Raw genomic sequence first — 19770 nt, 5'->3', positions numbered from 1 at the left:
GGAGGTCATACAGGCATGTGGAGGCCACACACTACTGAGCCTCATTTTGATTTCCACTGAAGTTGGATCAGCCTTTAATGTGATTTTCCACTTTTATTTTGTATGATTGAGTATGAGTATGATTCCAAATCCAGACCTCTATGGGATAATGATTTTGATTTACATTGATCATTTTTATGTCATTTTGTTCTCAACACATTCCACAATGTAATGAATAATGATTTTCACCTGGAATATTTCATTCATTGAGATCTCGGAACTGTTATTTTAGTGTTCCCTTTATTTTTTTTGAGCAGTCGTAATTAGGGTGATGCAGTACTTACCAAGTAGTAAGTACTGCATCTTAGTACCTGTACTTTGTGCAATGACAATAAAGTTGAATCTAATCTAATCTACAGCTTGATGATTTTAAAATGGTAATGAAAGTAAAATTAGATTAACACAAAAGAATGAGCTATGTAACATTTTAATCTTTAAACCAAGCAAGTAAGTGTCAAACACACTGAAAACCACTTAGGTTATCACGGAGCTGTCAAGGTTGAGCGTGGTGTAGATCTGTGACACACCCACTGACAGATTACCAGGAGGAGGTGTCATTCTCTTTGAGCTCCACATGCTTCTATTTATAAAAGATTGTTGCAATAACTCAGAGAGGTGGGAAAGAGAGAGAGACATAGGGGGACATATGACCTGCAGCTCATTCCAGAGATAGTAATGGAAAGAGTGCTCACTCTGTGCTCTGTACTCTGAGAAGATTTCTGGGACACTGTCTGTAATTCTTATCATCCAAGGACACAACAATATATCTTATTAGGTCTGACAACTGAACAAAAATGCCAGAGGAAAAAGGTAATAATGTTTTTTAATAAGCTTCCATTAACTGTTTATGATGTGTTCACCTGCAAGGACAGAAGATAGTTTGCAGCAAAATGTTTCTATATAATTTTTCTTCTTCATCACTCATATTGCTATACATAGAAATTAATTTACATAACTCAGAAAAAGACAAAAGACAAAAGTTTGTGTGTTTTTCTGTATAAATTGTACTTCAGCTACAGTTTAACAGACCCCCTGTTATGTAATCCCTGACTGAAGCTTAGGGCACTTTTTGTGTGAATGTGAACGGGAACAACAAGGTTGTGGTAGAAAGCTGGGTGCTTACACTGTAGGTTGATATGCAACAACAGTGTTTCCTTGGTCCTCTGCCTGAACACTGAAAGCTCAGCCATTTTGGCTGCTTATGCGGGATGATGGCCAGTTGCTAATACATAATCATGATATGATATCCTTATAGTTATTCCCAGTGTCACGAGTATTGCATAACAAAGTGACCTTTTAAAACTAGTACTGTGACTCTTTTGATTGTTACAGCATGTGCTGTACAAGCCTGTACTTCCCATAATATCTCCTTGGTGAGTGCAAAAAGCTTCCTAAACGTACCAAATTGTCAAAACAAATATGATTTCTCAATAAGACTGTTTATTATCATGTTTAATGTCGCTGGATTTTGATTGACTTTAAAAATATGCTCTACAGCAGAGTATAGTATCCTAAACAAGCCTTCACTATTTGAATTGAAGCACTTTTCACCACTGACCTCTAACCAGTGGGCTTTGAAAAGAAACCTTACTGCTCATCCTCATAGACAAACCATAAATATTTCATTATCTTCTCCTCTGTTTTGTTTTCAGCACTTGTAAGCCTCCTTCTTTGTGTTGCTTTCTAAACACAGGAAGATAACTTTGTTTTGTGTAGAGCAGGGAGGTGTGTACACTACTATCTCAATGCAACAAAGCTTGTTAAGTTTCTTGGTAAGGAGACACAGGTAACACACCCACACTTACTCACTGCCATGTGCTTCGACACGCAAGCATTCATAAAGTATTGGGACATCCAGGGAAGATGCTACAAGCTGTACCATATTAGTATTTAACCTTAATCCAATCAAATATAAATTTTGCATGTTGCTCTGCGTTGAATGCACAGGCTTATACATGTGTATGAAAGCTACAAACTTAGCCAATAAGCTAACACAGCAGTTCAGACTGCCCCTGCCAAGGAGAGTGTATCCTGGGTGTGTGATGTAATGGCTGGCTGGTTGTCAGCCGTCACAACGACGCCCAGCGCTATTCCAAACCTGCCAGTAAACAAACTATCTATGTGTCTATCTATCTATCTATCTGTTTGCCTTTATCACACATGGCTACATATCATATTAAAGGATTATTCATTTCATTATTAGAGGATTATTATTTATAAATAAAGCACTTTTTCATGTGCTTGAGAGAATGTGTGTGGGTGTCTTAAGTGATGACCCACCTTTGAAGAAATCATGGTCTGAAAATATTTAATTCATTGAGACATTCGAATTTGCAGGCTGAAAACAGGCTGTTTGAATCACACTGCTGTTGTATTCTCTCTCTGAGGTGCTAAACTGGCTTGTCATATTATGGCAGTGTTTTGCACAAGCTCTGCTCAATCAGCTGACACAACGCTTTCTACAGAGAGCCTCTATTAAGTCTTGCTGTTTCCCTGTTTGTTGAAATACGCAGCCTGCAAAACTTATGCCACTCCAGCCCCTCACCGACTTTTTACAACAACTCTTTAATTCCTGCTTGCACTGCCCTTTGTGTAGTCCCTAATCAGCTCTCTTGCTTTTCAGGACAGCAGAGCATCCTACACCACACATTTACAAAGACAAAGTTTTCTGCAGCATCCTACTGGGGCTGTTCTTCCCTAAACTGTTGCTGTAAAGCCAAAAAGCACAATATTACTGATTATCATTGAAAAGATTTCTTTTCATTTAAACTTAGGTGTCTGTACCTAAAACAAATTATATTTAAGCATTGTGGGCATAAAAGATAATGTTGGATCCTGTCTGAGGTTTAAATCAGCATGAATCTGTTAACAAGCAGGTATCACATCAGGAAGTTTCTAATATTTCCAATAAACTGATTGGACCTTGTTCCATTTTCTTTTTCTGAGGTAAACACATGGAACTGTTCTGATAGAGCCAGCTGCACCAACACGTGGGACCAATCTCCCATCATGAGTATGCATGAGGTGACTGAGAAACAACTCATTTTTAACATGAAGAAGCCTCTGGCAGAACCAGATTTAGGAAGGGTGGCCATCCGCCTCGACGAGCTGAGGCTTGAGTGGACAGAAAAGGGGACAACAAACACCCTAACATCAAAGGATACCTGTTGAGACAGGGAAACACAAGTTAATGACAACAATAATGCCCAACATACATAATGTCAATTAAGCCTAATCTTAAAGTTAGAGAGGGCGCCTGCTTCCCAGACATATATAGGCAGCTGGTTGCACAGGAGAGGGGCCTGATAACTGAAGGCTCTCCCTCCCAATCGACTTTTAGAAACTCTGGGAACCACAAGTAAACTTGCAGTTTGAGAGCAAAGTGCTCTGTTGGGAAAATATTTTACAATGAGATCTTTAAGATATGATGGAGCTTGGTCATTAAGAGCTTTATATATGAGGAGAAGAATCTTAAATTCTATTTAGAATTTTTAAATTTCACTCTCCTCCTCTTAGTCTCCTGTTAATTGATGTCAGAATCGAACTTTTTGATTAAACAAAGTATTTTGTATCCAAAAAAGAAAAACAAATATTTTCAAATCTTTCAAATCAGTAGAAAAGTCAGTGAATTATGATGATTTTAATTGTGAATGGATCTCCACAGACGTGAGAGGGAGAAGTGGTTACTCTGTTTTAACTATGAGCTGATGGAGCAAACAAAGTGCTGATTAAGGTCCGATTATAATTTTTTGTTATATATTAATGTTTGCAAAGTAGCTTCTTCCTCATGCTCTGAAGGAGAGCTGCTGCATTTTAAGCTGCATTCACTGAACAGGGGTATTGCAATCAGAACAAATCAAAGAAAATGGCACAAGACGTTAGGTTTCTGAATCTCAAGGTTTGTGAATCTTGATTTCTGCAATATTTTTTTTATTCCACAAAAATGCAGGTTACTATGCATACATGAAATATTTAATTTCTACTTGTATGTAAATACTTAATTTACATTGTGAAGCAATTTTCAAAACTTTAAACCAAGCTTAGCTTTAAACCAAGGCAAACAGATCCTAGATGAGGGACCAGACAAAGAACAGCTGGCAGATCGGGGTGGTGGTCCCCCTCTTTAAAAAGGGGGACCGGAGGGTGTGTTCCAACTATAGGGGTATCACATTCCTCAGCCTCCCTGGTAAGGTCTATTCGGGGGTACTAGAGAGGAGGATCCGTCGGATAGTCTAGCCTCGGATTCAGGAGGTGCAGTGTGGCTTTTGTCCTGGCCGTGGACCAGCTCTATACCCTCGGCAGGATCCTGGAGGGAGTTCGCATGGGAGTTCGACCAACCAGTCTACATGTGTTTTGTGGACTTGGAGAAAGCGTTCGACCGTGTCTCTCGTGGAGTTCTGTGGGGGGTGATCCGGGAATATGGAGTGCCGGACCCCTCGATAGGGGCGTTTGTATGACTGGTGTCAGAGTTTGGTCCGCATTGCCGGCAGTAAGTCGGAAATGTTTCCAGTGAGGGTTGGACTCCGTCAGGGCTGCCCTTTGTCACCGATTCTGTTCCTAACTTTTATGGACAGAATTTCTAGGCGGAGCCAGGGCGTTGAGGGTGTCTGATTTAGCGAACACAGAATCGGGTCTCTGCTTTTTGCGGATGATGTGGTTCTGTCGTCAGGGCGTGACCTTCAGCTGTCACTGGAGCGATTCGCAGCCGAGTGTGAAGCGGCTGGGATGAGAATCAGCGCCTCCAAATATGAGACTATGGTTCTCAGCCGGAAGAGGGTGGAATGCTCTCTCCGGGTCGGGAATGAGATCCTTCCCCAAGTGGAGGAGTTCAAGTATCTCGGGGTCTTGTTCACGAGTGAGGGACGAATGGAACGTGAAATTGACGGGCGGATCGGTGCGGCGTCTGCAGTGTTGCGGGCTCTGCACCGACCTGTCGTTGTGAAGAAGGAGCTGAACCAGAAGGCGAAGCTATCTTTTTACTGGTCAATCTACGTTCCCATCCTCACCTATGGTCACGAGTTGTGGGTAGTGACCGAAAGAACGAGATCTCGAATACAAGCGGCCGAAATGGGTTTCCTCCGCAGGGGGGGGTTTCCTCCGACTGAGGGGAAGCTCAGTCATCTGGGAGGGGCTCGGAGTGGAACCGCTGCTCCTCCGCATTGAGAGGAGTCAGATGAGGTGGCTCGGGTATCTGGTTAGGATGCCCCCTGGACGCCTCCCTGGTGAGGTGTTCCGGGCACATCCCACTAGGAGGAGACCCCGGGGAAGACCCAGGACACGTTGAAGATGGCCTGGGAACACCTTGGGGTCCCCCCGGAAGAGCTGGAGGAAGTGGGACAGGGACGTCTGGGTTTCTCTGTTAAAGCTGCTGCCCCTGCGACCCGACCCTCGGATAAGCGGCAGATGATGGATGGATGGATGGAAACTGGAATCTGTCAGATAAATATGACTTAAACCAGCCTAATGCAGTTCCTTTAATCCCAATAACATATTCAAGTCTCTGTAACAGAGTGCTGTGATTGATCGTATCAAATGCAGCACCGAGATCCAACAGGACAAGCACAGAAACAAGTCCGCTATCAGAGGCTAAGAGGAGATCATTGGTAACTTTCACCAGTGCTGTTTCTGTGCTATGATGCACTAATCAAACAGATTATTTATGTGTAAATGATCACAAAGTTGAGCTGCAACTATTTTTTCAAGAACTTTAGACAAAAAAGGGAGATTGGATATAGGTTGATAATTAGCCAACACTTTTGAATCAAGAGTAGGTTTTTTTAAGTAAAGGTTTAATTACAGCAACCTTAAAAGTCTGAGGTATATATCCTGTCAACAAAGACAGATTGATCAAAACCAATATGGAAGTGTCAATTAAGGGGAAAACCTCTTTGACCAGTATGGTTGGGATTGGGTCTAAAATACAAGTTTATGGTTTAGAAGAGACTATTGCTGTTGTTAGCTCAGAGAGATCAACTGGGTAGAAGCCATCTAAATACAAATAAGGTTCTAAAGATACTTCTACAGCTGCCCTACTTGATGATACATCAGTGATAATAGTGGGAAGGGTTCCATTAATCTTCTCTCTGATAGAAACAATTTTATTGATAAAGAATCTCATGAAATCATCACTACTGAGAGTTAAAGGAATACATGGCTCAACAGAGCTCGGACTCTTTGTCAGCCTGGCAACAGTGCTGAAAAGAAACCTGGGATTATTCTTATTCTCTTCTATCTTCAATGGTGAATAATAAGCAATTTTAGCTTTATGAAGGGCTTTCTTATACATTATCAAACTATCTTTCCAGACTAATTGAGACTCTTCTAAATTAGAGGAACGCCACTGTCTCTCCAGCTTTCTTCCAATCAAATATCTTGTCTTACTGTTTTAAGGCCTCCGAGGGATATTGAGGGGAGCCATAGATTGTATTTGATGGGTGCTGGAGATGTAGGAGGGTGTGCAGACAGGTAGGTAGTTTAGTTATCCATAGGAAGAATTTCGTTGACACTAATTTGCATGAAGGAGACTGGTAAGGAGCAGAGGAGAATAAGCCCCTTCTTGACCACCAGCAACACACTAAAAGGCATAGAAGAAAATTGGTGAGCACGAGAGGAAACATTACTTTGAGAAAAGTCATGAAGAGACCTGATTACCATGAAAACACTGTATTATTGAATATCAAATATTAAGTATTTAAATATTGCACAGTATGTGGATAGAAGACGTCCGGGGGTTGAGGGGGTCTGACTGAGAAATCAGTGCATGTGTGAGTTCAGAGTGGTTATGGCTTACGGGAAGAAGCTGTTCTTCAGTCTGTTCATCTTTGTTCTCCTCCCTGAGGGCAACAGGTCAAACAGATCAAAGCTAGGGTGGGTCTTTTGTGATGGTTTTTGCTCCGCTGAGGCAGCGAGAGGTGTAAATGTCCATCAGGGAGGGAAGAGGGCAACCAATGATCCTCTGCGCTGTCTTCACTGCTCTCTGAAGCCTCTCCCTGTCTGCCTTGGTGCAGCTGCCATACCATACTGTGATACAGCACGTTAGCAGGCTCTCAATGGATGAGTGGTAGAAGGTCAGCAGCAGGTTTGAGTCCAGATTGTGCTTCCCGGGGACTCTCAGGGAGTGTAGCCAACAGAGTTGTTAAGACCAACAACAATAGCAAGACCGCAAGAGGGCTCATATCTATCGCTGTGGTAGATATGAGCGGCGACTTAAAAATCGCCAGTAGCCTAATATGTTTGTGAATTTGTGACAATTCCAACAGGGACGGCTAATGTTAGCTCATGACAAAGGCTAACATAACCATCTCACATTCAGCGTAAGTAAGAGTCAAAACGTTATTAGGTTATTACCTGTCTCCTAGAACGTAATCGCCGTCCACTCAAAACCTGTCGATCAACACAAATGTATTGGATCTGCCATTTTCTGATCCCAGTGATGCACCATAAAGCCAGAAGCAGCAGCTGTACAAATGCGAAGTCATCCATTATAGTTGTTGTTGTTGTTGTTGCTGCTTCTTCTTCTTCTTCGATGCTTGCGCTAAGGTGTATGCAAACGCAGTGACATAACTGATGTATAGAGTGACGTAATGACGTGGCTCCCCTTAGCTATGGAAAAGCAAACGGATTCTCAGCTGGTTCGCAATTTGAACGAGTTGTGAACCAGCACAAGCCCCAAACCAGCCCTGATTTGGTGGAAAACGGGTAACAGAACATCTGGACATAGCTCTGCTGCTGTTCCAGGTGGCTCAGCACAGAGTGGAGAGCTATGACGATGGCGTCCTCTGTGGATCTGTTGGTGCGGTATGCAAACTAGTGGGGGTCGAAGTCTGGGGGGAGATAGTCCTTGATGTGCTGAAGAACCAGTTTCTCAAATCACTTCATGATTACCAGAGTGAGGGCTATGGGACGATAATCATTTAGGCTGGTAGTGGGAGACTTCTTCGGTACTGGGATGACTGTGGTTGATTTTAGGCAGGACGGGATGACTGCCTTCGCCAGGGAGAGGTTTGAGGTCTGAGCACCTTACCAGGAACTCCATCTGGGCCGGCGGCCTTCTTAGAGTTCACTGCCAGGAGCACCCGTCTGACATCGTGCTCCTATACAGTGAGTGGAGTGGTGCAGAGACTGGGTGGAGGCAGAGTTGGTGTGGAGCAGGAGCCAGGTTGAGGTGGGGGAGGGCTAGGGCAGGTGAGTGCTGCACTGATGTTTCAAAGCAGTCAAAGAAGCAGTTAAGCTCCTCTGCCAGCAGCGCTTTCAGGTCTCTTGTTGCTGCATCACAGCCTCTGATGTTTGTGATGTCTTGTATGCCCCACCACACTTCCCGTGTGTTGTTGCTGGACAGGTGGGACTCAATGCTCCTCTTGTGGTCCGCCTTGGCTTTTTTTAATTCCTCTCCTCAGCTCGGCTCGAGCAGCCTCGTACACAACCCTGTTGCCTGACGTGAAAGTGGCGTTGTGGGCTCTGAGGAGAGTGCGGACCTGGCTGGTCATTCAGGGTTTCTAGTTTGGGAAAACCCGAAAATTTTTGTCCACAGTCATATTTCCGATGCAGAACTTGATATAATCCAATATCGTTCCTGTGAAAGTTTCCAGCTATTGGTGTTCAAATAAGTCCCAGTCTGTCTGATTGAAGAAGTTCTGTAGTTTGGAAAGTGCATCAGCAGGCCAGGTTGTAACAGTCTTTGTGATGGGCCTGGCACTGCGTCTGAGGGGGTGTAGACTGGGGAGAGCGGAGGGAAAGATGGTCTGACTGGCTGAGGTGGGGGAGGGGTATGACTCTGTATGCATGTTTAATTTTGGAGTACACATGATCCAGAGTGTTCTCTCCTCTAGTAGAACACTTTACATGCTGATAAAACTGCGGAAGTACAGTCTTCAAGTTGCTCTTATTAAAGTCACCTGGAATTACGTGAACACCGTCGGGGTGGACCCGTTGCTGTTTGTTTATGGTGTCCAGCAGGAGAGAGAGCTCCGTGTTTAGATTGGCGTCGGGTGGAATAAACAGAGCGGTGATGATTACCACTGTTAGCTCTCTCAGTAGAAAAAAAAGGCCGGCATCTTACAGACATACGCCAGGTTTCGGGAATAGTGTAGTGATGTGTCGTTCGCGAACGATTCGTTCGATATTAACTAATCTTTTATATGACTCGGGAGTAACGAGTAGTCTCAGTGAGTGATTCGTTCGTTTTCACGCAGTACCCTTCCTCCCCATATGACAGGCGGCTGCTGCATAAACTGAGTCAGCACGACAGGAAACAGAAATGATTAATTAATTTCCATGCAGTACCCTCTCTCGCCACATGGCAGGCGGTAGCTGCATAAGCTCAGTCAGCAGGACAGGAAACAGTTTTGATTCGTTCACGAGTCAACTCCTCGGGTTACGGCTCCTTGCACAGGAAACAGTTTTGATTCGTTCACGAGTCAACTCCTCGGGTTACGGCTCCTTGCACAGGAAACAGTTTTGATTCGTTCACGAGTCAACTCCTCGGGTTACGGGTCCTCGCACAGGAAACAGTTTTGATTCGTTCACGAGTCAACTCCTCGGGTTATGGCTCCTTGCACAGGAAACAGTTTTGATTCGTTCACGAGTCAACTCCTCGGGTTATGGCTCCTCGCACAGGAAACAGTTTTGATTCGTTCACAACTCAACTGCTGGCGGCTAAAAGCACTGTGAGATCGGGATGTAGCCTAGCGACAGGATGTCAATAAATGATGTGGAAAGGAAGCTCAAAGAAGGTCTTTACAGCACAAAGACAAAGCAAGGCAAGTGTGATATTTGGAGAAGTTTCTCAATTGTCCGTGAATCTCTTTATTAATAGCCTATAAAATGACGTGTTTTCTCCTGCGGGACGGGAGAAGACACAAAATCAATGCATTTCTATTATTGTGTGGGCATAAATTCTCAAAGTTTTGCGGCTGCGGGCGGGAGTGTAACACACACATTGTGGGTGGTAATGGTCAGAAATTCAGCGGGAGCGGGGTGAAGAAAACAGTCCCGCGCAGGGCTCTACTGTGGACTGAGAAACGAAGGAGGAAATGAATGATGTCTGATTTGTGATGTTCATTCATTTGTCATGAAATCATAATTAATTAGTGGTCTTCGGTTCTTGTAGATATGTATAGTGTTGTTGTGTATATAATGCGTGAAGTGTTTAAATAGATAAATGATAATGTAATAATGTGAATAGATACTTTTGAAAATTATATCAACATATTGATTTTGTGTTATACTCTACCATAAAATAATATACTACTAATAATAATAATAATAATGATGATAAGACACAATAAATGCACTATGTAACATTTTAGGGAACTTATTGTTACTTTTTTTCTCACTTAATTGTGTTACTAATTGTCAAAATGAATGTGAGTTTTACATTCCCTTGTTCTCTACCAGCTGTCACGTGACAGGGCTGAACGGATCGTTCTCGTTCGTTAATTTGTCACGTGACAGCTACTGAGTCGGTGTCGGGCTTTAAACAACAATGGCAGGGAGGATACAGACACAAGTCATCTTATTGTGTATTTGCTTTCCCAGGTTTTCACATGGTTTGAACTGTTTGTGGCATTTTTTGTTTTGTACTTTGTCAGCTCAGCTGAAGCAAACTATGTTTCCTTCAGTGTTAAGTGTTTAGAACCGTGGCCATTTGGTGCAGCGCCCACAGTAGGGCTACAGCGCCACCTGCTGGAAAAATTAACGAAATGATTCGTTCAAAGATTCGTTCAATTTACTGTTGGAGAGTAAATGATCCGATTCAGCCAAAAGACTCAAAGTTCCCAACACTAGAATAATGCTGATCTATAATTGTCCCGTTGCACGTAAATACAGCCCCTCCCCTCTGCTTTTACCGGAGTCCTCAGTCCTGTCCAGAGCAAAGTGCGACCTGCGAGCTGCGGTGTTGATGACGTCACAATGTCGTGCTGGTCATATATAGTGGCGCGAGTAGATGCACCAGTAGTTTCAATCTTTTCCATTACAGAGGTGTCGCCGCTAACTACTCTTCAACGACGAAAGTGGAGAAGGATACAAGAGCCCCGTCAAGAGCAGGAGGAGTTGCACTGTCATCAATGATCAGCATTCTAAACTCTGCTTACATAATAGCTGATGAGCCTGCAGAAGTTGAAATTTCAATTGGTGTGTTATCACCATTATAGTCTGATATAGTACTTACAATATTGTTATAGGACATTAAGTATGTTGTGTTACATTTTATGTGTTTGTTTGTTATGAAATAGTGTGCTTCAATGGACACACTTGGGAATTATCATTGCCTTTCAGGTTTTTACGTATCTGTCCGTAGCTTCCTCCACGCACTCTTACAGAACTCTCTCTCTCTCTTTCCCCAAAGTTCTACCAATCTACTAATTAAAAAAAATAAAATTGTGCACTGTTATCTCGTGATAACGAATTAATTATTTTGTTATCTGATTTGACAAAGATCGTTTTCTCGTGATAACGATGTGTTCGTCTTGATTTCAACCTACAAGACTGCTTCCGTAGCCATTGGTTGTAGCTGTAGCCTACCATTAAGTTACACTTTATGTTAGTTTGTTTACTTGACTGGGTTTGTTATGGGGCTACCAGTTAGCAAACGAGATGCTGACAAAGTCGTATATATCCAGCTAAGGTAACAATTAATTTATTATCACAAGAAAAAAAACTTTGTTATATCAAGATAAGAAGATAATAAGTCATTATCACGAAATAACAGTGCATAAAAAAGCCGTTCTTGGCTTCCATACAAAAAAGATAAACAAAGACGACAAAAAAGAGCACTGAAACAGAGAGCCGTGAGCCGCTCCAACCATGCGCACCGCCATCTAGAGCAGCAGGCTAGTTTAAACTCTTCACCTGTTATTAATTATGTCATACTTACTACAATGGCCATACAGTCAATACATGTTTCCAGTCTTTGATTTTGTTCAGTCATCTCTAAATTTTTGCAAATTTTTTGGTTTGTTGCTTCCTTTTCAAGGTTTTGGAAAGCAAGATAAAATGTTAACATATTCAACAAAAAAAAAACCAAACAGGATAGTTTGCAACTTCTTTTAAATGATCTTCCTATATAACTATGTTACAACAGCAACTATGCAATGGAGGACACCTCATTTTAGGTAAATGTTTTCCACTAAAGCAATGAGTAAATGTTCTTTCGCAACTGTCAGAGATGTGAGTTTATCAGTAATATGTTCACTGGCACTCTTTTACTACCAGAACATCCAGTTTTAACTATCCACATCAAAGCCATTAAGAAATATGCTGCCTTATCTATTGAGAATATGTTGCCCCTTAACATAGTCACCATTTCCTTGAAAGTAAAAGCAACGTAAAATTGCCATTTTCTGGAATATGTTCATGTGCTCACTCATAAGGGACTGAAAGTCGCCAAGGTCAAAAGTGCAGCCACTACACAAAGTAGTCCTGCCGTGGTAATGTGAGTGTCCACTGCCCACCCATGCCTCCTCTGCAGATGGTTTGCACTCGGAATGCTGAAGAGCACCATAGTATCTCTGTGAGTTGAGTGAACATTCTATTTTTAGGAAGTATGGGAGCTTGGCCTCTTGAAAAGGTATGATATATAGCTGCTGGTATGTACTGGTCTGTGTTATAAATGTACAGAATTTTCTCCATGATGATGTATCACAGAGAGCTAGTTTGGTTTTGTTGTTTAGCTCAACTGCTTGGGCAGTTCTGTTGTGTATGTGTGCAGGAGGTGCAAAAGCGGCGAAGGCTCTGTTAATAGTTATTGTGCATGGTTTGAGGCGTCCAGTGGTGTGACTGTATGCAGTGCAGACATGTAGTATTGCATTCCTGTGATGTCTGCCCGGCTGCGACTTTTGGGACAATCAGTCATGGCTGTTAGCCAGCACAGACAGCAGAGAGGTTGATAGATGATATGAACAACTGGTCACATGGCACTAGTAGTTGTAGGGGTGCATCACCCACATCCCAATAAATTATTTTGTACTATTCCATACTTCCTTACTTATAACTGCATCCTGTGATGGAAAGTCATTGATACAAAGTATGCTTTTGAAATGTATTTTACGATAGGACGTTTGCAACAAATCAATTAAAAAACTGTTTTATTAGGTGATTAAAGTCATCCCTGGACATGCATTTGTACCAGTGTTCCAAACAGCCCATGTCTACCATCCAGCTGGAAGAGTGCAGCGCAAACAGAGGTTGGGGGGGACACGACAGACAGTCCAAATACGACAATAGAAAATGATAAATGTTGCCCTGATAGACCTGTTTTTCTTAAAAAAAAGAAAAGAAAAAAATAAACGACCAAGACTGAACACAGATCGAGCAAAAAAAAAATTGCGTTTTTATGTTAACAGCAAACTGTTTGGTACTCTCCTACCATTTTCATAGACCACTACAACTGCCTTTGCTTCTGGTAGCCAGAATGTCTGGAACAAGTTGCTGGATTTTACATCTGGCCCCCTCTCTTATTGGTGTTTGAAGAGGAAGCAGTGACACTGGATCACTCCCAACAGGTGCAGGAGTTCAGCAATGCATGCCAGGTCAGATAAGGATTCAGAACCTCTCCTGGCTTTGACTGTGTGGACCAATCCCTGCTTTCTATCCTTACACGTTTTTGGTCTGTTGTATTTTCCAGATGGTTGCAATCAACTCGGTCTTAAACCTTTTTTTACGAGAACTTAGGACTTTACCCTCCTAAATTCTTGTTGTTATTGGTTGCCTCGCCCTCATGTACACTCAACACGGGTAGCTTTTTGGGAGAGCCCCAACTCCTCTTGAGAAAAGACAAAGTGGATAAGATTGTCTGGAATCCCTTCTCTTGTCTTGATTCAATTTGAAACAGCACATTTTCAAGTCAGATCTAATTGAAATGTAGATATGTGACCTGAATGAAAGCAGCTCTTTGGAGTTCAGCAAAAGTTGCTGAAGAACGTGTTGTTGTAAGACTGCATAGTGTCTCTTTTCACTCCCCAGTCAAGTATCCCCTTACATAGCAAGTTTTTAAATGACCTTTTTATTATTTTTTTAAAGGTGAAATACATCTGTGTTTGTACAGGGATAGGATAGAAAAAGAGATCTAAGACAAAGCTTACATTTTTTTACATGTAACTGGCTTTAGTAATATACAACCCTATATCCTTGACTAATTTTCCAATGGGCACATTTGTAAAGCATCAAGGTGTCTGAAGATGGTACTACAGCAAGACAGAGATAGGCGGTGAGGTAGCTCTGTTGCATGGAACTATCAATTTTGTAGTTTGTGTTGCCAGACTTTAATTGATTAGATAAAATATACTTTCTTAGCCTAGGGTCATATTTCTTGTAACTTTGCAGGAAGCCTCCAAAAGATTTATTTGCAGCCAGCAACAATCCAGGTTACTCCCTCAAACGGTTTGTACATGAATGTGCCCATCAGAGTTATGACTTTCTTGAAGTGTGTAACTCCATGATGATTATTCCAGCTTTCATCACTCCTCTTTCATTTCAGTTATTGACAAAAAAACATATTCAACTTTAAAACATAAAACTTACATAAAGAATGAAATGTTTAAAAAAAACAACTCCAAGAACTGTGATTCTTAATATTACAAAAAAATAAAAAAATCAATGAAACAAGGAGCAGCAACAATGAACAAACATTCCAAGTGAGGTTCAGTCCTCCAATATTCCAATCACGTATCTGTTACCTGACCTCCTGGGTTATCCAGTTGACATGTGGCAAATAAAAACCCCATGGTCTTATGCAGCTCAATTTAGTTATTTATAGTTATTTATTCTTCCTCTGGGGCAGACGTCATGCATACCGGTGCTACCGATGCTCCTTTTTTCATATCACTCTTTTTCATCACAGAGCCTATGTAGTTTTATATTTCACATTTTTTATGACACATTTTAGACGTTTAAACTATGTCTTTGTGTTGAAGACCTGTTTCACCTTCTGATGTCAGGGTTTGAGGCAGAGCTCAGGCAGGTTGAGGATTCAAATGGACAACCCGTAGGCAGAACTCTGGTTAGCAACAAAATTTAAATAAAATCATCCAAATGGGGAAACAGAAAATCACAGACTGAGCTGGATAAAACTGAGCATCAAAATAAGCCGCTGCATAAAATAGTAGGAAAAACCAACTAGCCAAAAAAGCAGGAATGAAACAAACAGAGAAACAAACCTGAAACAAATGCATCATAGCGGATGAAATTCACAATGTTCATGACAGTGTCAATGGTGTTTTTCAGATCACTGCTCAACTTTGAACACAACACAGACTGATGAATGATGCAGTGTAAAAACTGCATGTGTGGAGCTCTGGTTGATAGTCTCGCTGTCAGCCTTGTAATCTACCAATCATGGCTGGAGCGCCATCAGTAACCAAAAGGCAAACTTTCTGTATATCCAGTTCACGCTCGTTAAAAAATGTGACAATCTTTTGAAACATCGCCTCACCTGCGGTGTGTCCCTCCATCAGAATAAGCCCCAAAATTTCTTCTCTAAAGCGCACTGCTTTGTGAAATCTGACATAAATACATAGCTGAGCCATTTCAGTACAGTCAGTTGATTCATCCACAGTGATGCTCATAACATCAGTTTTTTTTAGGTTATCCAAAAGCTTCCTTGAGACATCCTTTGCGAGTAATTCCACTCTGTGAAGAGTTGCTGTGTCCGAGAGAGGCACTTTTTTAATGGATGAGGAGACGCTTTCCTTCACTTTTTCATTAACAACCACTTCATCAATGACGGCGAGCATACAATCTTTAACTGTCTCCGCCTCGGTAAAAGGCCTCTTCTGTCTCGTTAGTGTCCAGGCTACATGAAGGGATGCTGTCATAGCCCTCTCTTGGTCCTTGCAAAAGCAACCAAGGGTGGCCTGACTCTGTTGAAATGATGCTCGCAGATGCTGTACTTTGCTTCGCCGTTCATCCGAGCCCTCTGGAAAACGGGCCGAAGACGAGGTTTGAAGCTGTTCCGCTTCAAGTTGTATTCTTTCATCACAGATATGCATTCATTGCACAGTAAACAGACCAGTTTAGTACTGGTCACGGCAGGCAAAAAGAAAAAAAAATTGTCCACCCATTCGCTCTGGAACTGGAGGTTTTCCAAGTCAATTTTCTGTTTCTTGGGTTTTGAGAGCACCATGCTGGTGCTGACCTCTCTCACCCATGAGCCCAGGCAATTGAAGAGCAGCGCTGGGATTGGTGCAATTGGCGGTATTTGGCTGCATGATTGGCTACACATCACGCGTCTATGTCACACGTGTGACATAGATATTTACAAGTTAGATCCACATCAAAACTGTTGCTGACGTAATCATTTTTCTACATCACGCACTGTTATTTACTGGCAGTCTCGCAGGCCACAAAAATGTTCAAGCGGGCCACTAGTCGAATTGGCCTGCTTTACAGCATTTCACAACTAGAAAAAGCTGTTCCTGCGAAACAGCAGTGAGAATGCAGAAAAGCTGAACGGGGATAGCTAACCATGCTAAAAAAAGCCAAAAATAGTGACAATTTTGCAGAAGTCAAGTGAGTAATAGTTTAAAGGGCTGCAGTGTAATACGTAGCAGAAGAGAGACGTCATCACAGGGACAGGAATGTTTGTCAACAGCTGCGGCTTAACGAACTCCCTACCAGTGGAACGAGCAGAAATGGCCGAATGGATTCTATGACCTCCTGTGAGAAAACTGTAAGAGCGAAGAAAATAATTTGAAGACCGTATGAACCAGAAGGGTTAGAGGAACGCGGTAATGTAGTTTTTATTTCAATGGAGTGAATGATTTTGAAACGGCAGCGAGTTGAACACAGTTGAACCTGTCTTTGGTGTCATACCAAAAATTCCATTGTTTCCACAGTTTCCACAAGACAGGGACAGTGCACAATAAAACTTTAATCTTGTACAACAAGAGAATATGCATTGTCCTAGCAGATTACTATTTTCCACCTGTAGTCCCTGAGCAGGTTGATGATACATAGAAAATTAGTATAGGAAGAAAATGAGAAAATAAAATAAATTATTAAGTAAAATAACAGAGCAAGGCCAATTATGATAAAGAGACAATATATTAAATAGATAAATAGAAACATGGAAGTAGATTCAACAAGACAAGTCAGGCTGCCCCCAACACACACACACACACACACACACACACAAACACTGTCACAAATTTAGCAATTCATAAATGTGTACACTCTTGTCTTAACAGTAGCCAACACTATGCAATATGTGAGAAGGCATGGGGACTTCCACAAATAATCTACAATTAATGTCTGTTGGCAGAGTATTCCATTGAGTCATGGCAGTGCAAGAAAATGATGACTTCCCAAATGCAGTTTTGCATTGGGGTTTACTACATTCACTCCTTGTAACAGATCTTGTTGTTCTTGTTGACTTCTCAGAGCAGAGTGCAACATATTTTTTCAAGGGGGGAGCTGTGAATAATTTTAAAAAGTAAGCAGACATTTGAGTGCTTTATCAGATTCTCAAAGTTAAAATTTCATATTTATTGAGAATGTGACAATGATGGTAGCGCCATGGCTTTTTATCATGGATTTTGCGGGCACTTTTGTATCATGATTCAAGTGGTATTAGAACTGTTTCGTTTGACTGGGACCTGCTTGTAAAACAATATAAAAATGTGATATAAACACAAAGCATTCAGATACATACTGGAAGCCTCAACTGTGAGTGAATTTCTGAAGTTAGCGAGGTTAAATTTCAGTGTGTTTTTCATTTTTTTGATATGGTATTTAAAGCTAAGAGTTTGGTCAAGGGTAACTCCAAAGTACTTGAATTTATCCACATTGTGGAGTGTTTGACATTGGAGAGAGACATTGGGGTATTCTTTCAGTGTGAGCCTGTTGGTGAAAAACATGGTTACAGTTTTTTCAAATTTTAGGGTAAGGCAATCAAGAGCAACCTTTTGCATTGCCTTTGTTAATGTCTTGGCAACCTCTATAGATAGTGCTCTTACCATGAGTGTATATGACAGTGTTGTCTGCATACATTATTACGCTGACATCATCACACATGGAAGGCAGGTCATTTATATAGATGCTAAAAAGTAATAGCCCCAAGATTGATCCTTGCAATACACCCTGTGTGCAGGCTTTAAGTGGAGAGAGTGTATTGCTTACACGCACACACACTGATGACAGTCACTCGGGTATGATTTGATCCAGTTTTGAGTGTGTAATGAAAGATTATAATCACCAAGTTTGTGCAACAGTTTGTTATGATTGACAGTATCAAAGGCTTTGTGTAGGTCTAGAAAGACAGAACCAACCACTCCTCCTTTGTTTAAGTTGGTTTTAATTTCAACTGAAGTAGCGGCAGGCCGTGTCAGTGGAGTGTTTTTTATTAAATCCAAACTGCAGAGGGTGTAAAAGAGCCTTGGATTCAAGGTGGGCAATGAGTTGTTCTGCCACTGCCTTTTCCAAGACCTATGAGGCTGCTGGGAGTACCTTAATGGGGAGGTAGTTACTGACCTCTTGATCGTCACCAGATTGATGGACTGGAGTTACTATAGTGTTTTTAAAAGTACTGGGAAAGATGCCTTCATTTATAGATTTGTTTATTATTGTGGTAAGTGACGAAATTACAGACTCTTTATGTAGCTTTAAAAATGCAGTGTCCAGGCAGTGTATATCCTTGGCCTTGCTGTTTGACAAGTTTGATAAAATTGTATCCACTTTAGCCTCATTTATTGTGTTTAGGTTAAATACAGGCCCTTCACAAGTAAATGGTTGCGGAGGGTCTGTTACCGGAAATGTGTGACTAAGTTGCTGCACAGAAATGAAAAAATAATCATTGAAATGAATAGCAATAGCATGGCTATCATTTTGGATAGAGCCATTTACCTTGAGCTGAATGCTTTGATGTGTGTGTTTTTCCTTCCCAAGTAATTTATTGATGCTATTCCATCATTTTTTTACTGTTCCCTTTGGTATCCCTGTAAGATTCAGAAAAAAAGTTGCCCTAGCCTTTCTAAGTTGCTGTGTAACCCTTTTTCTTAAACTTTTAAAGATTAGATGATCAGTACTTAATGTTGACCTTAAAAACTTTCTAAGAGCAGTATCTCTCTTTTCATTATGCCCCATAGATGGCTATCAAACCAAGGCAGGTTGCGTTTTGTTTTTTAGACCTTGTTTTTGTATATCTCAACACAATAGCCTTAAAAGTCATCATTAGATCATTGCTTGCTTGTTCACAGGATTTGTTATCAGAAATGTCAGTCCATCTTGTTTCCTTTATTTCTTTTCCAATGACTGCCGAGTCTTGCTTTGGGATGAAAGATATATTGGGATGGTTTTTCGTTGTATGTTGATTCAGATAACGTGAATTGGTCAGCTTTCTAGCGGTCAGTGTAAGATTATGATCTGACAGACCAGTGATCAGGTTGTAGGTTTTGGTGATCCTGTCTGGTTTATTTGTAAAGATGAGGTCTAGTAGTGTTTGAGAAGATTTTGTTATGCTTGTGGGTTTACTTATCATTTGTGTCATCTGCAACATTTTGATAATGTCCTTGAGCGTTTTCCTACATACTTTATCAAGCCAGTTTAAATTAAAATCTCCCATAAGTATCACTTCACTCCCTGCATAATGTTTGAGGACATCAGCTAAAAAATTTTAAAAGTCATTTGTAGCGACAGGAAGCCGATAAACATTTGAGGGGATAGTGTAATTCTTACTCGTGCCTTGTAAATACTGAGCCAGGACTAGTGGCCATCAGAACCAAACATTCAGCTACCTGT

General features: G+C 41.4%; 1 protein-coding gene across 1 annotated transcript in view; it reads left to right on the top strand.

Moving 5' to 3' along the window:
• The first annotated feature begins 768 nt into the window (after nucleotides 1-768).
• The window catches only part of ablim2 (actin binding LIM protein family, member 2), a 112479-nt gene continuing 93477 nt past the window's right edge, over nucleotides 769-19770 (top strand). The window contains exon 1 of the mRNA XM_072376984.1: nucleotides 769-849. Within this exon, the coding sequence (XP_072233085.1) occupies nucleotides 834-849 (16 nt within the window). The 5' untranslated portion in view covers nucleotides 769-833. The remainder of the gene's footprint in view (nucleotides 850-19770) is intronic.

This window comes from Leuresthes tenuis, unplaced genomic scaffold (genome assembly GCF_036924035.1).
Source record: "Leuresthes tenuis unplaced genomic scaffold, fLeuTen1.0.hap1 SCAF_22, whole genome shotgun sequence".
Classification (NCBI taxonomy): Eukaryota; Metazoa; Chordata; class Actinopteri; order Atheriniformes; family Atherinopsidae; genus Leuresthes; species Leuresthes tenuis.
The sequence above is the reverse complement of the archived record's forward strand: the minus strand, read 5'-3'. Positions and strand labels throughout refer to the sequence as shown.